Source organism: Salmo salar, chromosome 04, assembly GCF_965601325.2.
Source record: "Salmo salar chromosome 04, fSalSal1, whole genome shotgun sequence".
NCBI classification, from domain to species: domain Eukaryota; kingdom Metazoa; phylum Chordata; class Actinopteri; order Salmoniformes; family Salmonidae; genus Salmo; species Salmo salar.
Genome location: NC_138294.1, coordinates 16,374,107 through 16,397,300, shown reverse-complemented (window position 1 = coordinate 16,397,300; position 23,194 = coordinate 16,374,107). Strand labels below are relative to the sequence as shown.

Below are 23,194 nucleotides of genomic sequence, written 5' to 3'. Positions count from 1 at the left end.
TTCGTTTAATTGCTCAGCACTAGTGGCTTTTTTCCCCTGGTTATTTCCCTACTCACATGTATTTTAGGATGTTACTGGATACTTCATGACAATAATGATTCATAAAGTTCTCCTATGAAATGATTATGAAATCCACCCCCCCCCCCCCCCCCGCTCCTGTTTCGGAGCCACACTCCCAATGTGGGGGCTGAGAGAGGGGATGACCCTGGCGTGTGAGTGAGAGAGGAACACTGTGAGAGGAATGCAGGGCTGCTGTCATTACACCCTCCTGGAACAGTCCCATTCCCTCTGGCTGAGTCATAGAGAGAGAAACAGACAGAGACAGAGAGAGAGAGAGAGAGAGAGAGAGAGAAAGAGAGAGAGAGAAAGAGAGAGAGAGAGAGAGAGAGAGAGAGAGGGACGTGCCGGGACGACATGTAGTGGATACAGTGTGTGTATGTGTGTGTGTGGGTGTCACCAGTACATAGAGTGTGTGTGAGTGTGAGTTTAGTTCATGCTGACCAGGCCCTCTTCTCTGGGTGTGTACAACACTTTGTTTTGTGACTCAGATGTCATGACAGTGTTAATCTCCCCATAACAACTGATTTGGGATCAGTTTCTAAGTGCATTCATGATTAAACAGACTGAGTTAAAAAGGCAAACACACACACACGCACAAAATACCAGACAGACGACTGCTGCACGCGACTCATTGGCGCAGTACGAAAGAGGGTCATTACGCAACATTTCAACAGGCTCCTAAAAAAACATCCTCTTGACTCTCTTGTGTCTCACTAACACCCATTGGTGGTTACATCCAACGCTTCATAGTAGAGACACACCATGTTCCTAACTTTAATCTGGCTCATCTCATACAACAAGTACATTTGCCTCTAAAATATAAAGTTCAGGATTTAGGCCACGGCCTATCCCTGTTTAGAACTGAAGTCAATGCATCACGATCACGCTTTAACACCAGAGATGACAGAGAGAGGGCAGGGGTGTGTGAGGGTAGGGGTGTGCGAGGGCAGGGGTGTGTGAGGGTTGGGGTGTGGTAACTGGTAACCTACGGCATAATAAATGTTGCTAATGTCAAGATTAGTGGCGGTGGTAAGTCCTGTTCTGCTCATCTACTCTTCCATGCGGAGTGTCATAATACCCCATCGTGCTAACCAGGGCCATGCCCAATCACCAATACCCAGTGACTCACTAGGAAGATGACATACTGCACACACACACACTCTTGCATGTACACATACCCAGGTGCGCACATAGCACACAGCATCGTTAGCTGAGACCATAAAAACCTTTCAAATTACCGCAACATTTGATTTGCTGTAAAATGAAATGAATATTGGCAGAAATAATTGTAGAAATGTGTGAAAATAAAAGCGTTAAGCTCAATGATGGATATCCATTACATGAGATGAAAATGTTGACAATTATTTCTGTCAATATTCACTTCGGGAATTTTACCGCAAATCAAGCATGATTATTTCAAATTGTAAAGGTTTTCATCACTGCTGTAAAAGTAGGGCACCAACATTACATTTCCAATAGTCTGCGCCCACCTTGTGGACAATAGGAATGTTGCAGCGTTTGTCCTGTGGATTTCCCCAAGTACTTATGTAAGGTACTTCCTTTTTATGGATTTGATGGTAGGATAGGATAACCTGTCCTACATAAAACAGCTGCAGTTCACACACATAGGGGTTTTGTACACTTTACACGTGTAGGGGTATGTAACATGACAGTAATAAGCAACACATTGTTGTCTCAGTCAATGTACAGCGTGTATATTCACTTCTGTTTTCTTGTCTCACTCGGAATGAAATGTGTACGTCCCCCTCTAACGTTATCTATTTCAACATGCATGTCTTTATCGGATGACCTTGGCCAAGCATCCCTACCCCATCTCTACCCCTCATGGTGGCTGAAACAATTAGGCCCCTATAAAAATAAATAGAAAATACGTTGCTTGCAAATCTACACAATGCAAGAACATTGCATTTGGAATAAAAGTCGTTTAAAACGGAGCTCTACTAAGCAGCCATCGCTTTCTCAGCCTCTGCGGCTGTTGCCAGGAACCGGAGATAGACCGGCGACGTCCAATCATCTGCACAGCCCTCTCCTCTTTTCCTACTTTGAGAGGGCTGGAATTACATGACATCATTTAAAGAGCGCCCCCGTACCACTAACGAGGAAAAAAAGAAAACTTGAATCCTCACTCCTCCATCTTCCCACGAGCTGGAAGAGAAAACACCTGAGCGCCGTTTGCCATTGGGACGCTTCCCTTCCCTTGTCGATATCGCGCTGCCTGTACCATTTTTGGATTGGCCGCGGCGGTATCCCCGATAGTATCGGATTCGGGGAGGGGCGTTCTCTCCGCGCGGGGAATGGCGGAGCAGCAGGCTGCTGTGCTGTGGATTCAGTGTGGGAGAGAGATGGGGGCTTAGCACAATAAAATAGATCCCAGTCCTCTGTGTTTTCCACTCTCTCTCTCTCTCTCTCTCTCTGTTGTCGTTCTAAATCTCTGCTTCCCCTGGCCATGGATCCAGAGAAAACGTTGACGTTCTGCCTAGGACTCAAAGCAGAGGCGGTATGTTGACTTACAGATTTTGTATTATCAACATCTTCGCTTGATATGATTGCTGTGAGTTATGGTGATTTTGTCAACAACTGGGCAATATTATACTGCAGGGGTATTATGCTACTGTGTATGCCGTTGTGATGTTTTCTAAGCAATGTTCCTAGATTGCACGGATTTGTTGTCATACCGTCGATTCAGTGGATATCTGTTATTGTTGGAAATAATTCAATTGATATTGCAACAAATATTTAGGCTTCACAAGACTAAGATTTTATGGGCAGTCTGAAGTTCAAGTTTTTCTAAATCAGGCTTTTTGAGCATAAATAGACTTGTTGTACAGCACACATGCTTATCCTTTCATTTATGTTTTAATTTAAGATGTGTTGCTGATATCTGAAAGTTGATTTCCTCATCTCTTTGTCTGGAAATTAATTTGCTGTAATGCACCAAAGAATGACCTCAATTTTACACAGCCCATAATTAAAAGTGCTTTTAGCTCCCGACCCCGCATAATAAAGGTAATTTATAACCCCTCTGCCAATGGTGAAATACTATAGTGCTGATTCAATGAGCTATAGGCCAAGGGCCGGGATAATGTAGGGGTTTACCAGGGCTGAAGCCCCTGGGCCCAGGCCCGTGGGGGGCCACAGGGGCAACAAAAAACTACAACTATGAAGGAAATACAGTGCCTTCGGAAAGTATTCAGACCCCTTGACATTTTGTTACTTTACAGCCTTATTCGAAAATGCATAAAATAAAATAAAATCCACAGCAATCTACACACAATACCCCATAATGGCAACGCGAAAACAGGTTTTTATATTTTTTTGCACATTTATTAAAATGAAAAACAGAAATACCTTACTTATATAAGTATTCAGACCCTTTTCTATGAGACTCAAAATTGAGGTCAGGTGCATCCTTTTGATGTTTCTACAACTTGATTGGAGTCCACCTGTGGTAAATTCAATTGATTGGATATGATTTGAAAAGGCACACACCTGTCTATATAAGGTCCCACAGTTGACAGTGCATGTCAGAGCAAAATCAAACCAAAGAGGTCGAAGGAATTGTCTGTAGAGCTCAGAGACAGGATTGTGTCAAGGCACAGATCTGGGGAAGGTTACCATAAAATGTCTGCAGCATTGAAGGTCCCCAAGAACACAGTGACCTCCATCATTCTTAAATGGAAGAAGTTTAGAACCACCAAGACTCTTCCTAGAGCTGGCCGCCCGGCCAAACTGAGCAATCAGGGGAGACGGGCCTTGGTCAGGGAGGTGACCAAGAACCCGATGGTCACTCTGACAGAGCTTTAGAGTTCCTCTGTGGAGATGGGAGAACCTTCTAGAAGGACAACCATCTCTGCAGCACTCCACCAATCAGGCCTTTATGGTAGAGTGGCCAGATGGAAGCCACTCCTCAGTAAAAGGCACATGACAGCCCACTTGGGGTTTGCCAAAAGGCACCTAAAGACTCTCAGACCATGAGAAACAAGATTCTCTGGTCTGATGAAACCAAGATTGAACTCTTTGGCCTGAATGCCAAGCGTCACATCTGGAGGAAACCTGGCACCATCTCTATGGTGAAGCATGGTGGTGGCAGCATCATGCTGTGGGGGTGTTTTTCAGGGGCAGGGACTGGGAGACTAGTCAGGATCAAGGCAAAGATGAACGGAGCAAAGTACAGAGAGATCCTTGATGAAAACATGCTCCAGAGTGCTCAGGACCTCAGACAGTGCTGAAGGTTCATCTTCCAACAGGACAACGACCTTAAGCACACAGCCAAGACAACGCAGGAGTGGCTTCAGGACAAGTCTCTGAATATCCTTGAGAGACCCAGCCAGAGCCGGGACTTGAAGAATGGGAGAAACTCCCCAAATACAGGTGTGCCAAGCTTATAGAGTCATAGCCAAGAAGACTCGAGGCTGTATTTGCTGCCAAAGGTGCTTCAACAAAGAACTGAGTAAAGGGTCTGAATACTTATGTAAATCAGTTTTTAATTTTTTTATAAATTAGCAAAATAAACTGTTTTTGCTTTGTTATTATGGAGTATTATGTGTAGATTTATGATGAAAAAAAATCACCAATTGTAGAGTAAAGCTGTAACCTAACAAAATGTGGGAAAAGTCAAGGGGTCTGAATACTTTCCGAATGCACTGTATACACTATATATGTAGTGTATTTCTTAAACCGCCAACCACAGGAAGACTCAGGAGCCCACTCTCAATGAGTGTGGACAGCCTGCTGCATTCTGCTGCCACTCTGCTAATCATCAGATGGGGAGGACAGGAGGTAGGGGGACACGTGGGTAACTGGGGGGCCCTGCCTTGATTGGGTAACTGATTATTATGTACATTTAAGTAAACTGCATTATAATTAAATGTGACTGGTCAATTGTGTGAATAATGGTCTGGGCCCAAAATCATAGGTGGCCCAAGAGGCAAAACAAACAGCAACAAAAAACAAATGATGTCATTTTTATACAACCACAGGAGCCTACTCTCAATGTTCAAAATACACCAGAGAGCATAATTTAGCCCCAGAGAATCAACAGTTTATCTCAATAAAGCACATACAGGTATCTGCCAAAATGAAGGAAACACCAACATAATGTCACATCTGTCTGAAGAATGGGACCAAGGCGCAGCATGTGTATCGTTCCACATTTTATTATAACTGTGAAACTATGCAAGACATACAAATAAACTAATAAACAAAACAACAAACCGTGACAAAGAGGTGCAACATACACTTACTCAAAATATTATCTCCCACAAAACCTAGTGGGAAAAACAACAACTTAAATATGATCCCCAATTAGAGACAACGATGACCAGCTGCCTCTAATTGGAGATCATCCCCCAAAAAAAACATAGAAAGAAGAAACTAGAACCAACATAGAAATAAATAAACTAGACAAAACCCCCTGTCACGCCCTGACCTACTCTACCATAGAAAATAAAAGCTTTCTATGGTCAGAACATGACAGTACCCCCCCAAAGGTGCGGACTCCGAACGCACAACCTTAAACAACAACAAAAAAACAGGGAGGGTTAGGGTCGGTGTCTAATGTCGGTGGCGGCTCTGGTGCAGGACGAAGAACCTTCACATCCCGCGGATCCTCCTGCATCGGAGGCGGTTCTGGTGCGGGACGAAGAACCCTCACATCCTGCTTATCCGCCAGCATAGGAGGTGGCTCCGGTTCGGGGCGTAGCCCCCGCTCCGCCAGCTGATCCCTCCGCTTTTGTGTCACCGGACCGTGAAACATCGCCGGAGACTCTGGAATGCAGACCGCCGCCGGAGACTCTGGACTGCAGGCGGCCATCTCAGGAGGTTCCGGACTGCAGGCCGCCGTCTCAGGAGGTTCCGGACTGCAGGCCGCCGTCTCAGGAGGTTCCGGACTGCAGGCCGCCGTCTCAGGAGGTTCTGGACTGGGAACTGTCACCGGAAGCTCTGGACTGGGAACTGTCGCCGGAAGCTCTGGACTGGGAACTGTCGCCGGAAGCTCTGGACTGGGAACTGTCGCCGGAAGCTCTGGACTGGGAACTGTCGCCAGAAGCTCTGGAACGGGAAGGTGCACTGGAGGCCTGATGCGTGGGGCTGGCACAGGTGGCGCCAGACTGGTAACACGCACCTCAGGGCCAGTGCGGAGAGCAGGAACAGGACACACCGGACTGGGCAGGCGCACTGAAGGCCTAGTGCGTGGAGCCGGGACAGGTGGCACCAGACTGGTGACACACATTTCAGGGCGAATGCGAGGAGCAGGCACAGGACGTACCGGGCTGTTGAGACGTACTGGAGACCTGGTGCGTATAGCCGGTATCAATTCTTCCGGAACTTCAACACACTTCTCAGGACGAGTACGGGGAGCTGACTCAGGTGGCACCAAACTGACAACACGTTCCTTTGGGAAAAATGTGTGCATCCTCCACCAACTCAACAACTCTCCCATTTCTCTCTTCTCCAAATTCTCCCTCTTCTCCCGGATTGGCTCTGGTTCACTCCTCGGCTCCGCCGACTGCTCCATGTGCCCCCCCCAAAAAAATTATTGGAGTTTCTGTGGCCTTCCTTCCCGACTTCGTAGCTGTCCCTCCTTCTCTGCTTCCACCTGCTTCCCTGGCAGGCTCTTGTCTCCTGCCACTATTTCATCCCAAGCCCCGGATATACTCCTCCTAATCTCCTCATAAGACCAGGATGCCATTACCTTCTGGGTACACTGCTTGGTCCTGTGTTGGTGGTGGGAGATTCTGTCACGTCTGTCTGAAGAATGGGACCAAGGCGCAGCGTGTGTATCGTTCCACATTTTATTATAACTGTGAAACTATGCAAGACATACAAATAAACAAAACAACAAACCGTGACGAAGAGGTGCAACATTCACTTACTCAAAATAATCTCCCACAAAACCTAGTGGGAAAAACAACAACCTAAATATGATCCCCAATTAGAGACAACGATCACCAGCTGCATCTAATTGGAGATCATCCCCCAAAAAACAACATAGAAATACAGAAACTAGAACCCCACATAGAAATACATAAACTAGACAAAACCCCCAACATAGAAAAAATAAACTAGAATCAACATAGAAAAAAATAAACTAGACAAAATCCCCTGTCACGCCCTGACCTACTCTACCATAGAAAATAAAAGCTTTCTATGGTCAGGACGTGACACATAAAGTGTCTTAATAGGGTTTTGGGCCACCACAAGCCAGAACAGCTTCAATGCACCTTGGCATAGATTCTACAAGTGGACCTAAACCAACACCATAACATATATTCTGTATCCCTTATTTACTCAAGTGTTTCCTTTATTTTGGCAGTTACCGGTATGCCTACAGTCGGGAAACCACAGTATGGGCAACATTCGCACCAAATATCAGCTCCAGCTTGTTGCTATGTGACCATAGACATATAATCCATAGAAGGGCAATGGGTAGGATGGCGGCGGGGCCTATGATTTTTTAATCCGGCCCTGTATAGGCCTAGAGGTCTTCCCTGCATGGCTAAACACACTGTATATACAGAACAATTCAGCTACAAGAATATGTGCAATTACCGTTCTCAAGATGATCTTTACATTGATTGTAGGCTTAGTTGTAGCGGGTATTATTCATCTGTTAGTGTGTATGTTAAAAAAGTTATCCTATTGAATACACTCACTAAGAAGAAAACTCAGATATTGTAGGTGTCTACTATCATAGCTGAATTGCCCACACACACACACACACACACACACACACACACACACACACACACACACACACACACACACACACACACACACACCCCCCCCCCCCCCCCCCCCCCCCCTGTCGACTGTCCATCAGGCATTGTGCTATGAACGTTCCTAACCATTTACCTTCTGATGATAATAATATATCTGTTGAGGAGGACAATGTTTCTTCATAACTTCCATTGGTCACTGTTTAAGTGGTCTTAGCTAATGGTCTCTTTTGCCAGCTCCTTTATATCTGTCCAGGATGCTCCTGCGGTCACTTTAGCTAATAGAAAAAAGGGTTCCAAAAGGGTTCTTCGGCTGTCCCCATAGGAGAACCCTTTTTGGTTCCAGGTAGAACCCTCTGTGGAAAGGGTTTTCTGTACATGGATTCAAAGGGTTCTCCTATGGGGACAGCCAGAGAACCATTTCAGGTTCTAGATAGCACCTTTGTTTCTGAGTGTATAGCCTATTGTGTAAGAGGTGCCTGGGTTAACTGTGTCTCCCCTCAGTCTGGCTTGTTTTCTTACTCTCTTTACAGGACCATCATATCTCACAAGGCCAGCGCTGCCGTTATCTAACCCAGCAACACACACACACACACACACACACACACACACACACACACACACACACACACACACACACACACACACACACACACACACACGCACACACACACACACACACACACACACACACACACACACACACACACACACACACACACACACTGGTGAACAGGCAGGAAGTGAGGAAGTGTGTTAAGCTGTTTGTCTCGCTGTCTGTCTGTGGCTTTGCGCCGTGGTTAGGTGTTAGTGTGGGAGACATCTACAACTTGTAGTAGAGGTGTCTGGTGGTTTTTAACATGGTCTCGGGGGATGATTGAATGACCTCTTCAGATCTAGTAATGTATGATGTATGATGTGGTGGGCAAAACCACAGACTCTCAACTTTACAGCAGAGTGGAGGCCTGTGATATTACAAGACTTCTCTTCCTGTAGATAAGACTGTTTGTCTGCCTGAAATCCCCTCCGTTCGCCAGTGAAATGCATTTACTGAGTTGTTGTTGCCGATCACTCCCAGTCAGATACAGTAGGTCTCATACTCCCAGTCAGATACAGTAGGTCTCATACTCCCAGTCAGATACAGTAGGTCGTATACTCCCAGTCAGATACAGTAGGTCTCATACTCCCAGTCAGATACAGTAGGTCTCATACTCCCAGTCAGATACAGTAGGTCTCATACTCCCAGTCAGATACAGTAGGTCTTATACTCCCAGTCAGATACAGTAGGTCTCATACTCCCAGTCAGATACAGTAGGTCTCATACTCCCAGTCAGATACAGTAGGTCTCATACTCCCAGTCAGATACAGTAGGTCTCATACTCCCAGTCAGATACAGTAGCACTCATATTCCCAGTCAGATACAGTAGGAATTATACTCCCAGTCAGATACAGTAGGTCTTATACTCCCAGTCAGATACAGTAGGTCTTATACTCCCAGTCAGATACAGTAGGTCTCATACTCCCAGTCAGATACAGTAGGTCTCATACTCCCAGTCAGATACAGTAGGTCTCATACTCCCAGTCAGATACAGTAGGTCTTATACTCCCAGTCAGATACAGTAGGTCGTATACTCCCAGTCAGATACAGTAGGTCTCATACTCCCAGTCAGATACAGTAGGTCTCATACTCCCAGTCAGATACAGTAGGTCTCATACTCACAGTCAGATACAGTAGGAATTATGCTCCCAGTCAGATACAGTAGGTCTCATACTCCCAGTCAGATACAGTAGGTCTCATACTCCCAGTCAGATACAGTAGGTCTCATACTCCCAGTCAGATACAGTAGGTCTCATACTCCCAGTCAGATACAGTAGGTCTCATACTCCCAGTCAGATACAGTAGGTCTCATACTCCCAGTCAGATACAGTAGGTCTTATACTCCCAGTCAGATACAGTAGGTCGTATACTCCCAGTCAGATACAGTAGGTCTCATACTCCCAGTCAGATACAGTAGGTCTCATACTCCCAGTCAGATACAGTAGGTCTCATACTCCCAGTCAGATACAGTAGGTCTCATACTCCCAGTCAGATACAGTAGGTCTTATACTCCCAGTCAGATACAGTAGGTCTCATACTCCCAGTCAGATACAGTAGGTCTCATACTCCCAGTCAGATACAGTAGGTCTTATACTCCCAGTCAGATACAGTAGGTCTCATACTCCCAGTCAGATACAGTAGGTCTCATACTCCCAGTCAGATACAGTAGGTCTCATACTCCCAGTCAGATACAGTAGGTCGTATACTCCCAGTCAGATACAGTAGGTCTCATACTCCCAGTCAGATACAGTAGGTCTTATACTCAATTCTACAGCAACCAGTTGACAGTCCTGCTGACACTGTTGACAACATCTCTCTTGCTCTCAGTGCTAATCGCATCAAACTGTCAATACTGCAGTCTTCATCCTTGTTGTGTCAAGATGGACTGGTATAAGTTGCAACCAGCCTAAAGAGCATTTCTTCTTCTTTTTCCCTCTCTCAGCCAATCACAATTTCCAATGTGTTGGGATACATCTTACTCTAACCCTGAACCTGACCCCAACCATAACTTTTAAACTGTTGACCATCAACAGAGTTACAGTTGATAGTTTGTTGATAGATCTGTAGAACACATATAGGGAACTATCCAAATAAAGTGTGACCAAACAACGGGATACAAGATTATCTAGATGTTTTGTAAAATCTCTGGTATTCCGTTCACACTGTCCAGTAACTGTACATTACTATCTTCACTCCTCTAACCGGGCTGACATCTGCTGTTAGTGGTCCTGCCGTTGACGGAGTGAGGTTTCCAGTCCGGAGCTGCCTGTGTAATGTTTATCCCAAACTAGTCTCACACTCCTCTGCTACTGCTGTGTGTGTCTCTCTCTGTGTGTGTGTGTGTGTGTGTGTGTGTGTGTGTGTGTGTGTGTGTGTGTGTGTGTGTGTGTGTGTGTGTGTGTGTGTGTGTGTGTGTGTGTGTGTGTGTGTGTGTGTGTGTGTGTGTGTGTGTGTGTTGCTCTGCTACTGTTTGATCAATACCTGGCACAGATGCCAGCTGCTTGTCCTCCCCCTGTACTCTACTGCTGCTGCAGTGCCTCACTTTGTTAGAGAGCAGCAGGAGTTGGATGGATGGAGACTACTAGGAGGACTCTGGGTCAACCCTGATAGGGTGTAATAGTGTGTAGTAGTGTGTAGTAGTGTGTAGTAATGTGTAGTAGTATGTACTAGTTTTTAGTAGTGTGTAGTAATGTGTAGTAGTGCATAATAGTGTGTAGTAGTTTGTCGAGGTGCGTAGTAATGTGTAATAGTGCGTAGTAGTGTGTAGTAGTGTGTAGTATTTTGTAATTGTGTGTAGTTGTGTGTAATAGTGTGTAGTAGTGTGTAGTAGTGTGTAATAGTGTGTGTAGTGTGTAGTAGTTTGAAATAGTGTGGAATAGTGTGTAGTAGTGGGTAATAGTGTGTAGTAATGTGTAATAGTGTTTAATAGTGTGTAGTAGTTTGTAATAGTGTGTAGTAGTGGGTAATAGTGTGTAATAGTGTGTAGTAGTGTGTAGTAGGGTGTAATAGTGTGTAGTAGTGTGTAGTAGTGTGTAATAGTGTGTAGTAGTGTGTTATAGTGTGTCATAGTGTGTAGTAGTGTGTAATAGTGTGTAGTAGTGTGTAGTAGGGTGTAATAGTGTGTAGTAGTTTGTAATAGTGTGTAGTAGTGTGTAGTAGTTTGTAATAGTGTGAAGTAGTGTGTAGTAGTTTGTAATAGTGTGTAGTAATTTGTAATAATGTGTAGTAGTAGTGTGCAGTAGTGTGTAGTAGTTTATAATAGTGTGTAGTAGTGTGTAGTAGTTTGTAATAGTGTGTAGTAGTGTGTAGTAGTTTGTAATAGTGTGTAGTAGTTTATAATAGTGTGTAGTAGTGTGTAGTAGTTTGTAATAGTGTGTAGTAGTTTGTAATAATGTGTAGTAGTGTGCAGCAGTGTGTAGTAGTGTGTAGTAGTTTATAATAGTGTGTAGTAGGGTGTAGTAGGGTGTAATAGTGTGTAATAATTTGTAATAGTGTGTAGTAGTTTGTAATAGTGTGAAGTAGTGTGTAGTAGTTTGTAATAGTGTGTAGTAGTTTGTAATAATGTGTAGTAGTGTGCAGTAGTGTGTATTAGTGTGTAGTAGTTTATAATAGTGTGTAGTAGTGTGTAGTAGGGTGTAGTAGGGTGTAGTAGGGTGTACATTTACATTTAAGTGTAGTAGTGAGACATGTAGAGTAGCTACAGTTTTGACTGTGTGAAGGTTAACATGGAGGATTTCCCTAACTAACTGATTTGAAATCAGTCATTGTCCTTCGCTACTGACTAGTTTCTGTTAGCCTGCACTAGTACCCTCAAACTACACTCTGGACCTTCAAGACAGTTCCACTGCTTTTTTTCATTGTTCCCCTCTAATCCTGGGACACCAGGTGGGTGCAATTAATTATCAGGTAGAACAGAAAACCAGCAGGCTCTGGACCTCGTTTAGGTTGAATAACCCTGATCTAGTATGCGATTGGGGCTCCATTATGCAATGTGCTTATGGGTGATTATGGGATGACTCCAATACAGTGCAGGCTCGGATGATAGGCCTAGTACCAAATCTATGTGTGAGTTCAAACAGTGTTGGGGAGAGAGATGCAGTGTTGGGGAGAGAGATGCAGTGTTGGGGAGAGAGATGCAGTGTTGGGGAGAGAGATGCAGTGTTGGGGAGAGAGATGCTGTATTAGGGAGAGAGATGCAGTGTTGGGGAGAGAGATGCAGTGTTGGGGAGAGAGATGCAGTATTAGGGAGAGAGATGCCATGTTGGGGAGAGAGATGCAGTGTTGGGGAGAGAGATGCAGTGTTGGGGAGGGAGATGCAGTGTTGGGGAGGGAGATGCAGTGTTGGGGAGGGAGATGCAGTGTTGGGGAGGGAGATGCAGTGTTGGGAGAGAGATGCAGTATTAGGGAGAGAGATGCAGTATTAGGGAGAGAGATGCAGTGTTGGGAGAGAGATGCAGTATTAGGGAGAGAGATGCAGTATTAGGGAGAGAGATGCAGTGTCGGGGAGAGAGATGCAGTGTTGGGGAGAGAGATGCAGTGTTGGGGAGAGATGCAGTGTTGGGGAGAGAGATGCAGTGTTGGGGAGAGAGATGCAGTGTTGGGGAGGGAGATGCAGTGTTGGGAGAGAGATGCAGTATTAGGGAGAGAGATGCAGTGTTGGGAGAGAGATGCAGTATTAGGGAGAGAGATGCAGTATTAGGGAGAGAGATGCAGTATTAGGGAGAGAGATGCAGTGTCGGGGAGAGAGATGCAGTGTTGGGGAGAGAGATGCAGTATTAGGGAGAGAGATGCAGTGTTGGGAGAGAGATGCAGTATTAGGGAGAGAGATGCAGTATTAGGGAGAGAGATGCAGTGTTGGGGAGAGAGATGCAGTATTAGGGAGACAGATGCAGTGTTGGGAGAGAGATGCAGTGTTGGGGAGAGAGATGCAGTATTAGGGAGAGAGATGCAGTGTTGGGGAGAGATATGCAGTATTAGGGAGAGAGATGCAGTGTTGGGGAGAGAGATGCAGTGCCCAGTGCAGCCTGGCCAACAGAGACCCACCGTCAGCTGACAAAAGGCTGACTGCTCATTTGCATTTTTGGTGACATGCCATCCGGTCAGACTGAGTCGGGTGTAAAAAAAAGCCCACTGTCTCCATCCATGCGAGCATTGTGTCCTCTGTGGCTGGACCCACGCAGCCCACTGCAACACTAAACAGATACAGTGAGGGAAAAAAGTATTTGATCCCCTGCTGATTTTGTACGTTTGCCCACTGACAAAGAAATGATCAGTCTATAATTTTAGTGGTAGATTTATTTGAACAGTGAGCGACAGAATAACAACAAAGAAATCCAGAAAAACGCATGTCAAAAATGTTATAAATTGATTTGCATTTTAATGAGGGAAATAAGTATTTGACCCCTCTGCAAAACATGACTTAGTACTTGGTGGCAAAACCCTTGTTGGCAATCACAGAGGTCAGACGTTTCTTGTAGTTGGCCACCAGGTTTGCACACATCTCAGGAGGGATTTTGTCCCAATCCTGTTTGCAGATCTTCATTAAGTCATTAAGGTTACGAGGCTGACGTTTGGCAACTCGAACCTTCAGCTCCCTCCACAGATTTTCTATGGGATTAAGGTCTGGAGACTGGCTAGGCCACTCCAGGACCTTAATGTGCTTCTTCTTGAGCCACTCCTTTGTTGCCTTGGCCGTGTGTTTTGGGTCATTGTTATGCTGGAATACCCATCCACGACCCATTTTCAATGCCTTGGCTGAGGGAAGGAGGTTGGTACTCACCCAAGATTTGACGGTACATGGCCCCGTCCATCGTCCCTTTGATGCGGTGAAGTTGTCCTGTCCCCTTAGCAGAAAAACACCCCCAAAGCATAATGTTTCCACCTCCATGTTTGACGGTGGGGATGGTGTTCTTGGGGTCATAAGGCAGCATTCATCCTCCTCCAAACACGGCGAGTTGAGTTGATGCCAAAGAGCTCCATTTTGGTCTCATCTGACTACAACACTTTCACCCAGTTGTACTCTGAATCATTCAGATGTTCATTGGCAAACTTCAGATGGGCATGTATATGTGCTTTCTTGAGCAGGGGGACCTTGCGGGTGCTGCAGGATTTCAGTCCTTCACAGCGTAGTGTGTTACCAATTGTTTTCTTGGTGACTATGGTCCCAGCTGCCTTGAGATCATTGACAAGATCCTCCCGTGTAGTTCTGGGCTGATTCCTCACCGTTCTCATGATCATTGCAACTCCACGAGGTGAGATCTTGCATGGAGCCCCAGGCCGAGGGAGATTGACAGTTCTTTTGTGTTTCTTCCAATTTGTGAATAATCGCACCAAATGTTGTCACCTTCTCACCAAGCTGCTTGGCGATGGTCTTGTAGCCCATTCCAGCCTTGTGTAGGTCTACAATCTTGTCCCTGACATCCTTGGAGAGCTCTTTGGTTTTGGCAATGGTGGAGAGTTTGGAATCTGATTGATTGATTGCTTCTGTGGACAGGTGTCTTTTATACAGGAAACAAGCTGCGATTAGGAGCACTCCCTTTAAGAGTGTGCTCCCAATCTCAGCTCGTTACCTGTATAAAAGACACCTGGGTGTCACGTCCTGACCAGCAGAGGGAGTAATTGTATTAGATTTTGGTCAGGACGTGGCAGTAGGGTTGTGTTGTATGGTTTTTCTAGTATGTCTGTTTCTTTGTTAGTCTGTGTGGCTCCCGATCAGGAACAGCTGGTTATCGTTGTTCCTGATTGGGAGTCATATATTAGGAGTGTGTTTTTCACCTGGGGTTTGTGGGTTGTTGTTTATTTCACACTGCTGTTGTCATTATAGCCTGTGAAACTGTTCGTCCTTGTTTTTGTTATTTTCTTGTGTACGTGTTTTTGGTTTACGGTTTGCCTTCTTATCCAGAAATAAAGAAGATGAGTACACATAACCCCGCTGCGTATTGGTCCACTTTCTCAGACGATGATTTCTCTGTTTCGTCCGACGACGAAGATCGTGACACTGGGAGCCAGAAATCTTTCTGATTGAGAGGGGGTCAAATACTTATTTCCCTCATTAACCTGTTAGGGCTAGGGGGCAGTATTGACACGGCTGGATAAAAAACGTACCCGATTTAATCTGGTTACCACTCCTACCCAGTAACTAGAATATGCATATACTTATTACATACTTATTACATACATTTCTGGAACTTCTTTGCCATCTCTATCTTTTACTAAGGATCTCTGCTCTAACGTGACACTTCCTACGTCGTCCATAGGCGCTCAGAGCCCGGGAAAAACCTGAATGTCGTCATCCCAGCCCCAGGCTGAAACACATTATCGCCTTTCTCAAGTGGCCGATCAAGGGACTCTGGGCTTAGGCGCGTGACCTGACCGCCCCCGTCTTTGTGATTTTTTCCTCTGTTTGCCGAAAAGGAGATTCCCGGTCGGAATATTATCGCTTTTCTACGAGAAAAATGGCATAAAAATTGATTTTAAACAGCGGTTGACATGCTTCGAAGTACGGTAATGGAATATTTAGAATTTTTTTGTCACGAATTGCGCCATGCGCGCGACCCTTCTTTACCATTTTGGATAGTGTCTGGAACGCACAAACAAAACGCCGCTATTCGGATATAACAATGGATTATTTTGGACCAAACCAACATTTGTTATTGAAGTAGCAGTCCTGGGAGTGCATTCTGACGAAGACAACAAAAGGTAATCAAACTTTTATAATAGTAAATATGATTATGGTGAGTGCTAAACTTGCCGGGTGTCTAAATAGCTAGCCCGTGATGCCTGGGCTATGTACTTAGAATATTGCAAAATGTGCTTTCACCAAAAAGCTATTTTAAAATCGGACATATCGAGTGCATAGAGGAGGTCTGTATCTATAATTCTTAAAATAATTGTTATGCTTTTTGTGAACGTTTATCGTGACTAATTTAGTTAAATGTTAGCGAATTCCCCGGAAGTATGCTAGTTCTGAACGTCACATGCTAATGTAAAAAGCTGTTTTTGATATAAATATGAACTTGATTGAACAAAACATGCATGTATTGTATAACATAATGTCCTAGGGTTGTCATCTGATGAAGATCATCAAAGGTTAGTGCTGCATTTAGCTGTCTTCTGGGTTTTTGTGACGTTATATGCTAGCTTGAAAAATGGGTGTCTGATTATTTCTGGCTTGGTACTCTGCTGACATAATCTAATGTTTTGCTTTCGTTGTAAAGCCTTTTTGAAATCGGACAGTGTGGTTAGATTAACGAGAGTCTTGTCTTTAAATAGCTGTAAAATAGTCATATGTTTGAGAAATTGAAGTAATAGGATTTTTAAGGTTTTGAAAATCGCGCCACAGGCTTCAAGTGGCTGTTACGTAGGTGGGATGAATTCGTCCCGCCTAGCCCATAGAGGTTAAAATGCAAATCAATTTATAACATTTTTGACATGCGTTTTTCGGGATTTTTTTGTTGTTATTCTGTCTCTCACTGTTCAAATAAACCTACCATTAAAATTATAGACTGATCATTTCTTTGTCACTGGGCAAATGTACAAAATCAGCAGGGATCAAATACTTTTTTCCCTCACTGTAGGCATTTTCTTTTACTGTTATGCAACCGTCCTCCTGTCTGTCTGAAATGTACACACACAGGCGTTGTGTTGTGTTGCATTCTGTTGTGTGTTTGAGGTGGACGTGCCGAGTACAATGGAGGTATTGTAACTGGGGATTGTAAGCGTGAAGTGGGCTCGCTCACTGATTTCAATTGCAGATGGACTCTGGTATCTGGGATGATAGTACGCTTACAAGTGATCACAATCGCATTGCTCTTTTTTGGTTATGCAAATCCTTTAGCCAATATGTGCTTTTGACTTGATTATGGACTAATCCTTTTTACAGGAACTGTCCTGTTCCACAGTTCATGTGAATGCTGGATCGTGTTCAGTAAGGAATAAAATATTTTAACTGTAGTCAATCAGTGAAGTTAGTACCAACTAAACTTGCTCAATAAGAACAGATTTTCATTTTCCGTTGCAAAATGTGCTCTACTACTGAACATAACCCTGTCTGTAAGGGCCTGTCTGTCTGTAAGGGCCTGTCTGTCTGTCTGTCTGTCTGTCTGTCTGTCTGTCTGTCTGTCTGTCTGTCTGTCTGTAAGGAGGCGCCAGACAGGGAAATTGATAAATGATAACCTGAAAATTACATCACGGTTGTTTTGGACTCAGGGTACCTTGTTGTCCCCTTTCACTGCAGGGACACTGAGTGGTTGTTTGTTTGTGTGTATCTGGTTGAGAGTGTGTCGGGGGTTGACTGTGGTGGCCCTGTAGAGTTTATCTTTTAGGCGCTGTCTGTCTGGGATCTCACTAGGGGCCTATTGAGCAGAGAGAGAGAAAGATGGAGAGAGAGAGACAGAGAGAGAGAGAGATAAAGAAAGAGAAGAGAGAGAGGGATAGAAAGATGGAGAGAGAGAAAGATGGAGAAAGAGAGAGATAAAGAAAGAGAGAAACAGAGAGAGGGAGAGTTTCTGTTACAAAGTTTTTGTCCTGCGAGTATCCTTGAGAACCTAGTGAAAATAGGGCATACTGATTACTGCCTGCTGATTGGAGACCACATACCACCTTTGTACACTTGCTACCAGACTCCCTTCCCAGTAACAGAAATAACACACATTTAACACAGAGACTGACACAGTCAGACTGTCTGGATAGGTGAACATCCACAGTCAGGCTGTCTGGATAGGTGAACATCCACAGTCAGGCTGTCTGGATAGGTGAACATCCACAGTCAGGCTGTCTGGATAGGTGAACATCCACAGTCAGGCTGTCTGGATAGGTGAACATCCACAGTCAGGCTGTCTGGATAGGTGAACATCCACAGTCAGGCTGTCTGTATAGGTGAACATCCACAGTCAGGCTGTCTGTATAGGTGAACATCCACAGTCAGGCTGTCTGGATAGGTGAACATCCACAGTCAGGCTGTCTGTATAGATGAACATCCACAGTCAGGCTGTCTGGATAGGTGAACATCCACAGTCAGGCTGTCTGTATAGGTGAACATCCACAGTCAGGCTGTCTGTATAGGTGAACATCCACAGTCAGGCTGTCTGTATAGGTGAACATCCACAGTCAGGCTGTCTGGATAGGTGAACATCCACAGTCAGGCTCTGGATAGGTGAACATCCACAGTCAGGCTGTCTGGATGGGTGAACATCCACAGGTGAATTGGGGTCAGGTACGGGCAATTCCAGCGTTATGGATGTGACATTTGCATGCAAAATCACAAACCACATGGCTCACAGAATGGACATACAAAACATAAACCAATGTGTGTGTATAGTACCACTGGGGGGACCGTATACCCAAAAAACAGACTACTAAATATTGGTACTGGGGGGACCGTATACCCAAAAAACAGACTACTAAATATTGGTACTGGGGGGACCGTATACCCAAAAAACAGGCTACTAAATATTGGTACTGGGGGGACCGTATACCCAAAAAACAGACTACTAAATATTGGCACTGGGGGGACTGTATACCCAAAAAACAGACTACTAAATATTGGTACTGGGGGGACCGTATACCCAAAAAACAGACTACTAAATATTGGTACTGGGGGGACCGTATACCCAAAAAACAGACTACTAAATATTGGTACTGAGGGGACCGTATACCCAAAAAACAGACTACTAAATATTGGTACTGGGGGGATCGTATACCCAAAAAACAGACTACTAAATATTGGCACTGGGGGGACCGTGTACCCAAAAAACAGACTACTAAATATTGGCACTGGGGGGACCATATACCCAAAAAACAGACTACTAAATATTGGCTTATAGGCGTTACAGATGTTAAGTGAACTGGACAAGGTTTTATTCGATTTATTAGCTAAACTGTAAATACAGAACGAAGGGTTGGCCTCTCTCTCTCTCTCTCCCATTCCTCTCTTTCTCTGATGTGCAGCCTGTCTGTCAGTCAGTCTGGCTCTGCCTGTGTAAATGTCAGCTGTATTAACTCTGCCCCCCCTCTGTTCTCTCTCCAGATGACCATCTCCCTGCAGGGGCTGGAAGGACCAGCAGCTAAGGTGAGGAGTCTAACCTTTCAATCCCCAGTCATTCATTCACAACAACCAACACAGCACATAGAAAGGAACTAGCGGTAGGAGGCAAACAAGGAAAACGATTAACAAGAAAAGGGTTGGGAGAGAGGTAGACAGAGGGAGAGAGAGGGAGAGAGAGGGAGGTGGAAAGGGGTAGGGGAGGGAGGGAACTATAGGGGGCTAATAACAGTACAACACTGAAGATGAACTAGGAATCTGAAGACAAGGGAGGGGGGGAGGGAGTGCAAAAAAAAGAGGGAGGATGGAGAGAACTAGGGGGTTAACAAGCAAAATGAAGAAAAAGGGGGATGGAGAGAGAGAGAGAGGGAGGGGTGAAGAGAGAAAGGGATATGGGAGGACACTAGAGGGCTAACAAGCATTCTGAAAAAACAAGGAATGTCCATCTCACACTGTGTTGCTACCTGCTCTCAAAGCTGCAGGGTTTCTACATATTGGATCTGCTGTTTGTCCAGCTCCTGTGAAAAGGTGTGGGTGTGTATACTGCAAAACCCTCTCCTGGTATCACTAACACGCTAACTAACCTTGAATTAACACGTAAACCAGCCTCTGACTTATGTACCTATAACGAGCATCTTCAGCATGATATCCACTATGGTTTAGCTAACAGGCCTCATTGCCAAAATCCTGAAGTATCCCTTTAAGTGCTTCACTCCTGCTAGCCCACAGTCTTCACTCCTGCTAGCCCACAGTCTTCACTCCTGCTAGCCCACAGTCTTCACTCCTGCTAGCCCACAGTTTTCACTCCTGCTAGCCCACAGTCTTCACTCCTGCTAGCCCACAGTCTTCACTCCTGCTAGCCCACAGTCTTCACTCCTGCTAGCCCACAGTCTTCACTCCTTCTAGCCCACAGTCTTCACTCCTGTTAGCCCACGGTCATGTGGATGTTTTGGTCAAAGTGGTCAAACCAGTAGCCTAGTGATTCAGCGGTTTTACATTACACGTCAACGATGATGAATGTGTGGAAAGACCAGATTTCCTAGATAATGTTTATTTTCTCATTGCAGACGACTGTGTCTCCAAAGGGTTCAGACATGGGAACCATCAACAAGGTTAGAGATGTATTCTGTTTATGTCTGCTATCTCCTGTTTCTCAATAAAATAAACAGTGCATTTGGAAAGTATTCAGACGCCTTGACCTTTTCCACATTTTATTACGTTACAGCCATATTCTAAAATGGATTAAATAGTTATTCCCCCTCGTCAATCTACACACAACACCCCATAATGACAAAGCAAAAACAGGTTTTTAGAAATGTTTGCTAATTTATTAAAAATAAAAACATTTACATAAGTATTCAGACCCTTTACGCAGTACTTTGTTGAAGCACCGTTGTCAGTGATTACAGCCTCGAGTCTTCCTGGGAATGACGCTACCAGCTTGGTACACCTGTATTTGGGGAGTTTCTCCCATTCTTCTCTGCAGATACTCTCAAGCTCTGTCAGGTTGGATGGGGAGCGTCGCTGCACAGTTATTTTCAGGTCTCTCCAGAGATGTTTGATCGGTTTCAAGTCCGGGCTATGGCTGGGCCACCCAAGGACACATCCCCACAGCATGATGCTGCCACCAACATGCTTCACCATAGGGATGGTGCCAGGTTTCCTCTAGACGTGACGATTGTCATTCAGGCCAAAGAGTTCAATCTTGGTTTCATTAGACTAGAGAATCTTGTTTCTCATGGTCTGAGAGTCCTTTAGGTGCCTTTTGCCAAACTCCAAACGGGCTGTCATGTGCCTTTTACTGAGGAGTGGCTTCTGTCTGGCCACTCTCCATAATCAGAGTGACCATCGGGTTCTTGGTCACCTCCCTGACGAAGGCCCTTCTCCCCCGATTGCTCAGTTTGGCTGGACGGTCAGCTCTAGGAAGAGTCTTGGTGGTTCTAAACTTCTTCGATTTAAGAATGATGGAGGCCACTGTGTTTATGGCGACCTTCAATGCTGCAGACATCTTTTGGTACCCTTCCCCAGATCTGTGCCTCGACACAATCCTGTCTCTGAGCTCTACAGACAATTCCTTCGACCTCATGGCTTGGTTTTTGCTCTGACATGCACTGTCAACTGTGGGATCTTATATAGACAGGTGTGTGCTTTTCCAAATCATGTCCAATCAATTGAATTTTCCACTGGTGGACTCCAATCAAGTTGTCGAAACATCTCAAGGATGATCAATGGAAACAGGATGCACCGGAGTTCAATTTCGAGTCTCATAACAAAGTGTCTGAATACTTATGTAAATAAGGTATTTCTGTTTTATATTTTTTATACGTTTCTAACATTTCTAAAAACCTGTTTTCACTTTGTCATTATGAGGTATTGTGTGTAGATTGATGAGGAAATGTTTTTATTTAATCCATTTTAGAATAAGGCTGTAACGTATGAAAATGTGGAAAAACGGAATGGGTCTGAATACTTTCCGAATGCGCTGTGTATACCTGGTTAAGTAAAGGTAATGAATACATTTTTCTGACCCACTCAACTATTCAAGGGTTTGATGACTAGTTAAGTAGCTAAATCAGATGACATGGTGCTGGGCTGGAACAAAAAAGTGCAACCCTGGGGGGTACTCGTCTCCAACCCCACAACTGGAAATTTGAGAAACACCCTGCTCAAGCTAAACAACCACGTTGTTGTTGTTTACCATGTACGTTGTTGTCATGTCATGTCTTGTCCACTAGGGGGTGAAGGACCAAGCTGGCTCAGGCAGCCAGCCCATGCTCAGTCATAAGTACTGCCCTGGTGTCAACAATAACCCAGGCTACCTGTGTGAGACCGGCCACTGCTGTGGGGAGACAGGATGCTGCACCTACTACTACGAGCTGTGGTGTGAGTAACAACCAGTCGAGTACCAGCCAAGAGGCTTGTCTTGTCAGCATTTGCTGTCACACAGCTATACTGATGCATTGTGGTATGTAACCAGACCAGATCGGGAGTTTAACATGAGCAAGCCCTTAAGGCTGGTCCTCCGATCAAACTGTATACGGTTTGTCTTATTATGGTATAATAAATTACAATTTATAAAAGCTTTTTCAAGGTGATTATGCAACAGTATAGCTACCAGAGGCTGTTCAATAATTGGGATTAATAAAGTTGCTTGAATTCAATTCAGTATTGACAGTGTCTCTGTGTGTCTGTATTCTGCAGGGTTCTGGCTGCTGTGGACCATTGTGATTCTGTTCAGCTGTTGCTGTGCCTACCGCCACAGGCGGGCCAAGCTGCGTGTCCAGCAGCAGCAGAGACAGAGGGAGATCAACCTGATCGCCTATCACGGAGCCTGCAACTACCCTGCGTCCATGTTGGACCTCAGTACGTATAGCTACGGTCGCCTCTCTCCCTGGTCCTTTCATTGTCACCGTCACCTTATCGTCTTATTAGCAGACCTGGGTTCAAATAGTTTTTGAAATGTTTGCTCATTTGCTTGAGTCTGTCTAGGGTGCTAGATTGGTTGGATTTGAACTTTTGGGACTATTCCATTGGTTGCATTGTGCCAGGGAAGGTCAAGGAAGTACAATTTAAAGCCCCGATGCAGTCTTCTTAATTTTATTTTCAAATGTAAAAAACTCCAGATATATTTTTGTATAATTAGTTTTCCTGAGCCTCCTTTTGCCATTGAAATGCTCAGTCTGATCGTGTGGGCGTGTTGATACAAATGTTAATATACAGTATTTACATACACAACCCTGACTGGCGGATAGGAGCACC

At 44.8% G+C, this 23,194-nt stretch overlaps 1 protein-coding gene across 2 annotated transcripts in view; it reads left to right on the top strand.

Annotated features, from left to right (window-relative positions):
• The first annotated feature begins 2,138 nt into the window (after positions 1 to 2,138).
• The window catches only part of LOC106602296 (uncharacterized), a 25,554-nt gene continuing 4,498 nt past the window's right edge, over positions 2,139 to 23,194 (top strand). The window contains exons 1-6 of one of the 2 annotated variants that reach the window (XM_014194832.3): positions 2,141 to 2,578; positions 19,421 to 19,462; positions 19,912 to 19,963; positions 20,503 to 20,547; positions 22,171 to 22,318; positions 22,637 to 22,798. In XM_014194832.3, the coding sequence (XP_014050307.1) occupies positions 20,530 to 20,547; positions 22,171 to 22,318; positions 22,637 to 22,798 (328 nt within the window). In that variant the 5' untranslated portion in view covers positions 2,141 to 2,578; positions 19,421 to 19,462; positions 19,912 to 19,963; positions 20,503 to 20,529. Of the gene's footprint in view, positions 2,579 to 19,420; positions 19,463 to 19,911; positions 19,964 to 20,502; positions 20,548 to 22,170; positions 22,319 to 22,636; positions 22,799 to 23,194 lie in introns of both variants that reach the window. The other variant, XM_014194831.3, reaches the window with a different exon arrangement.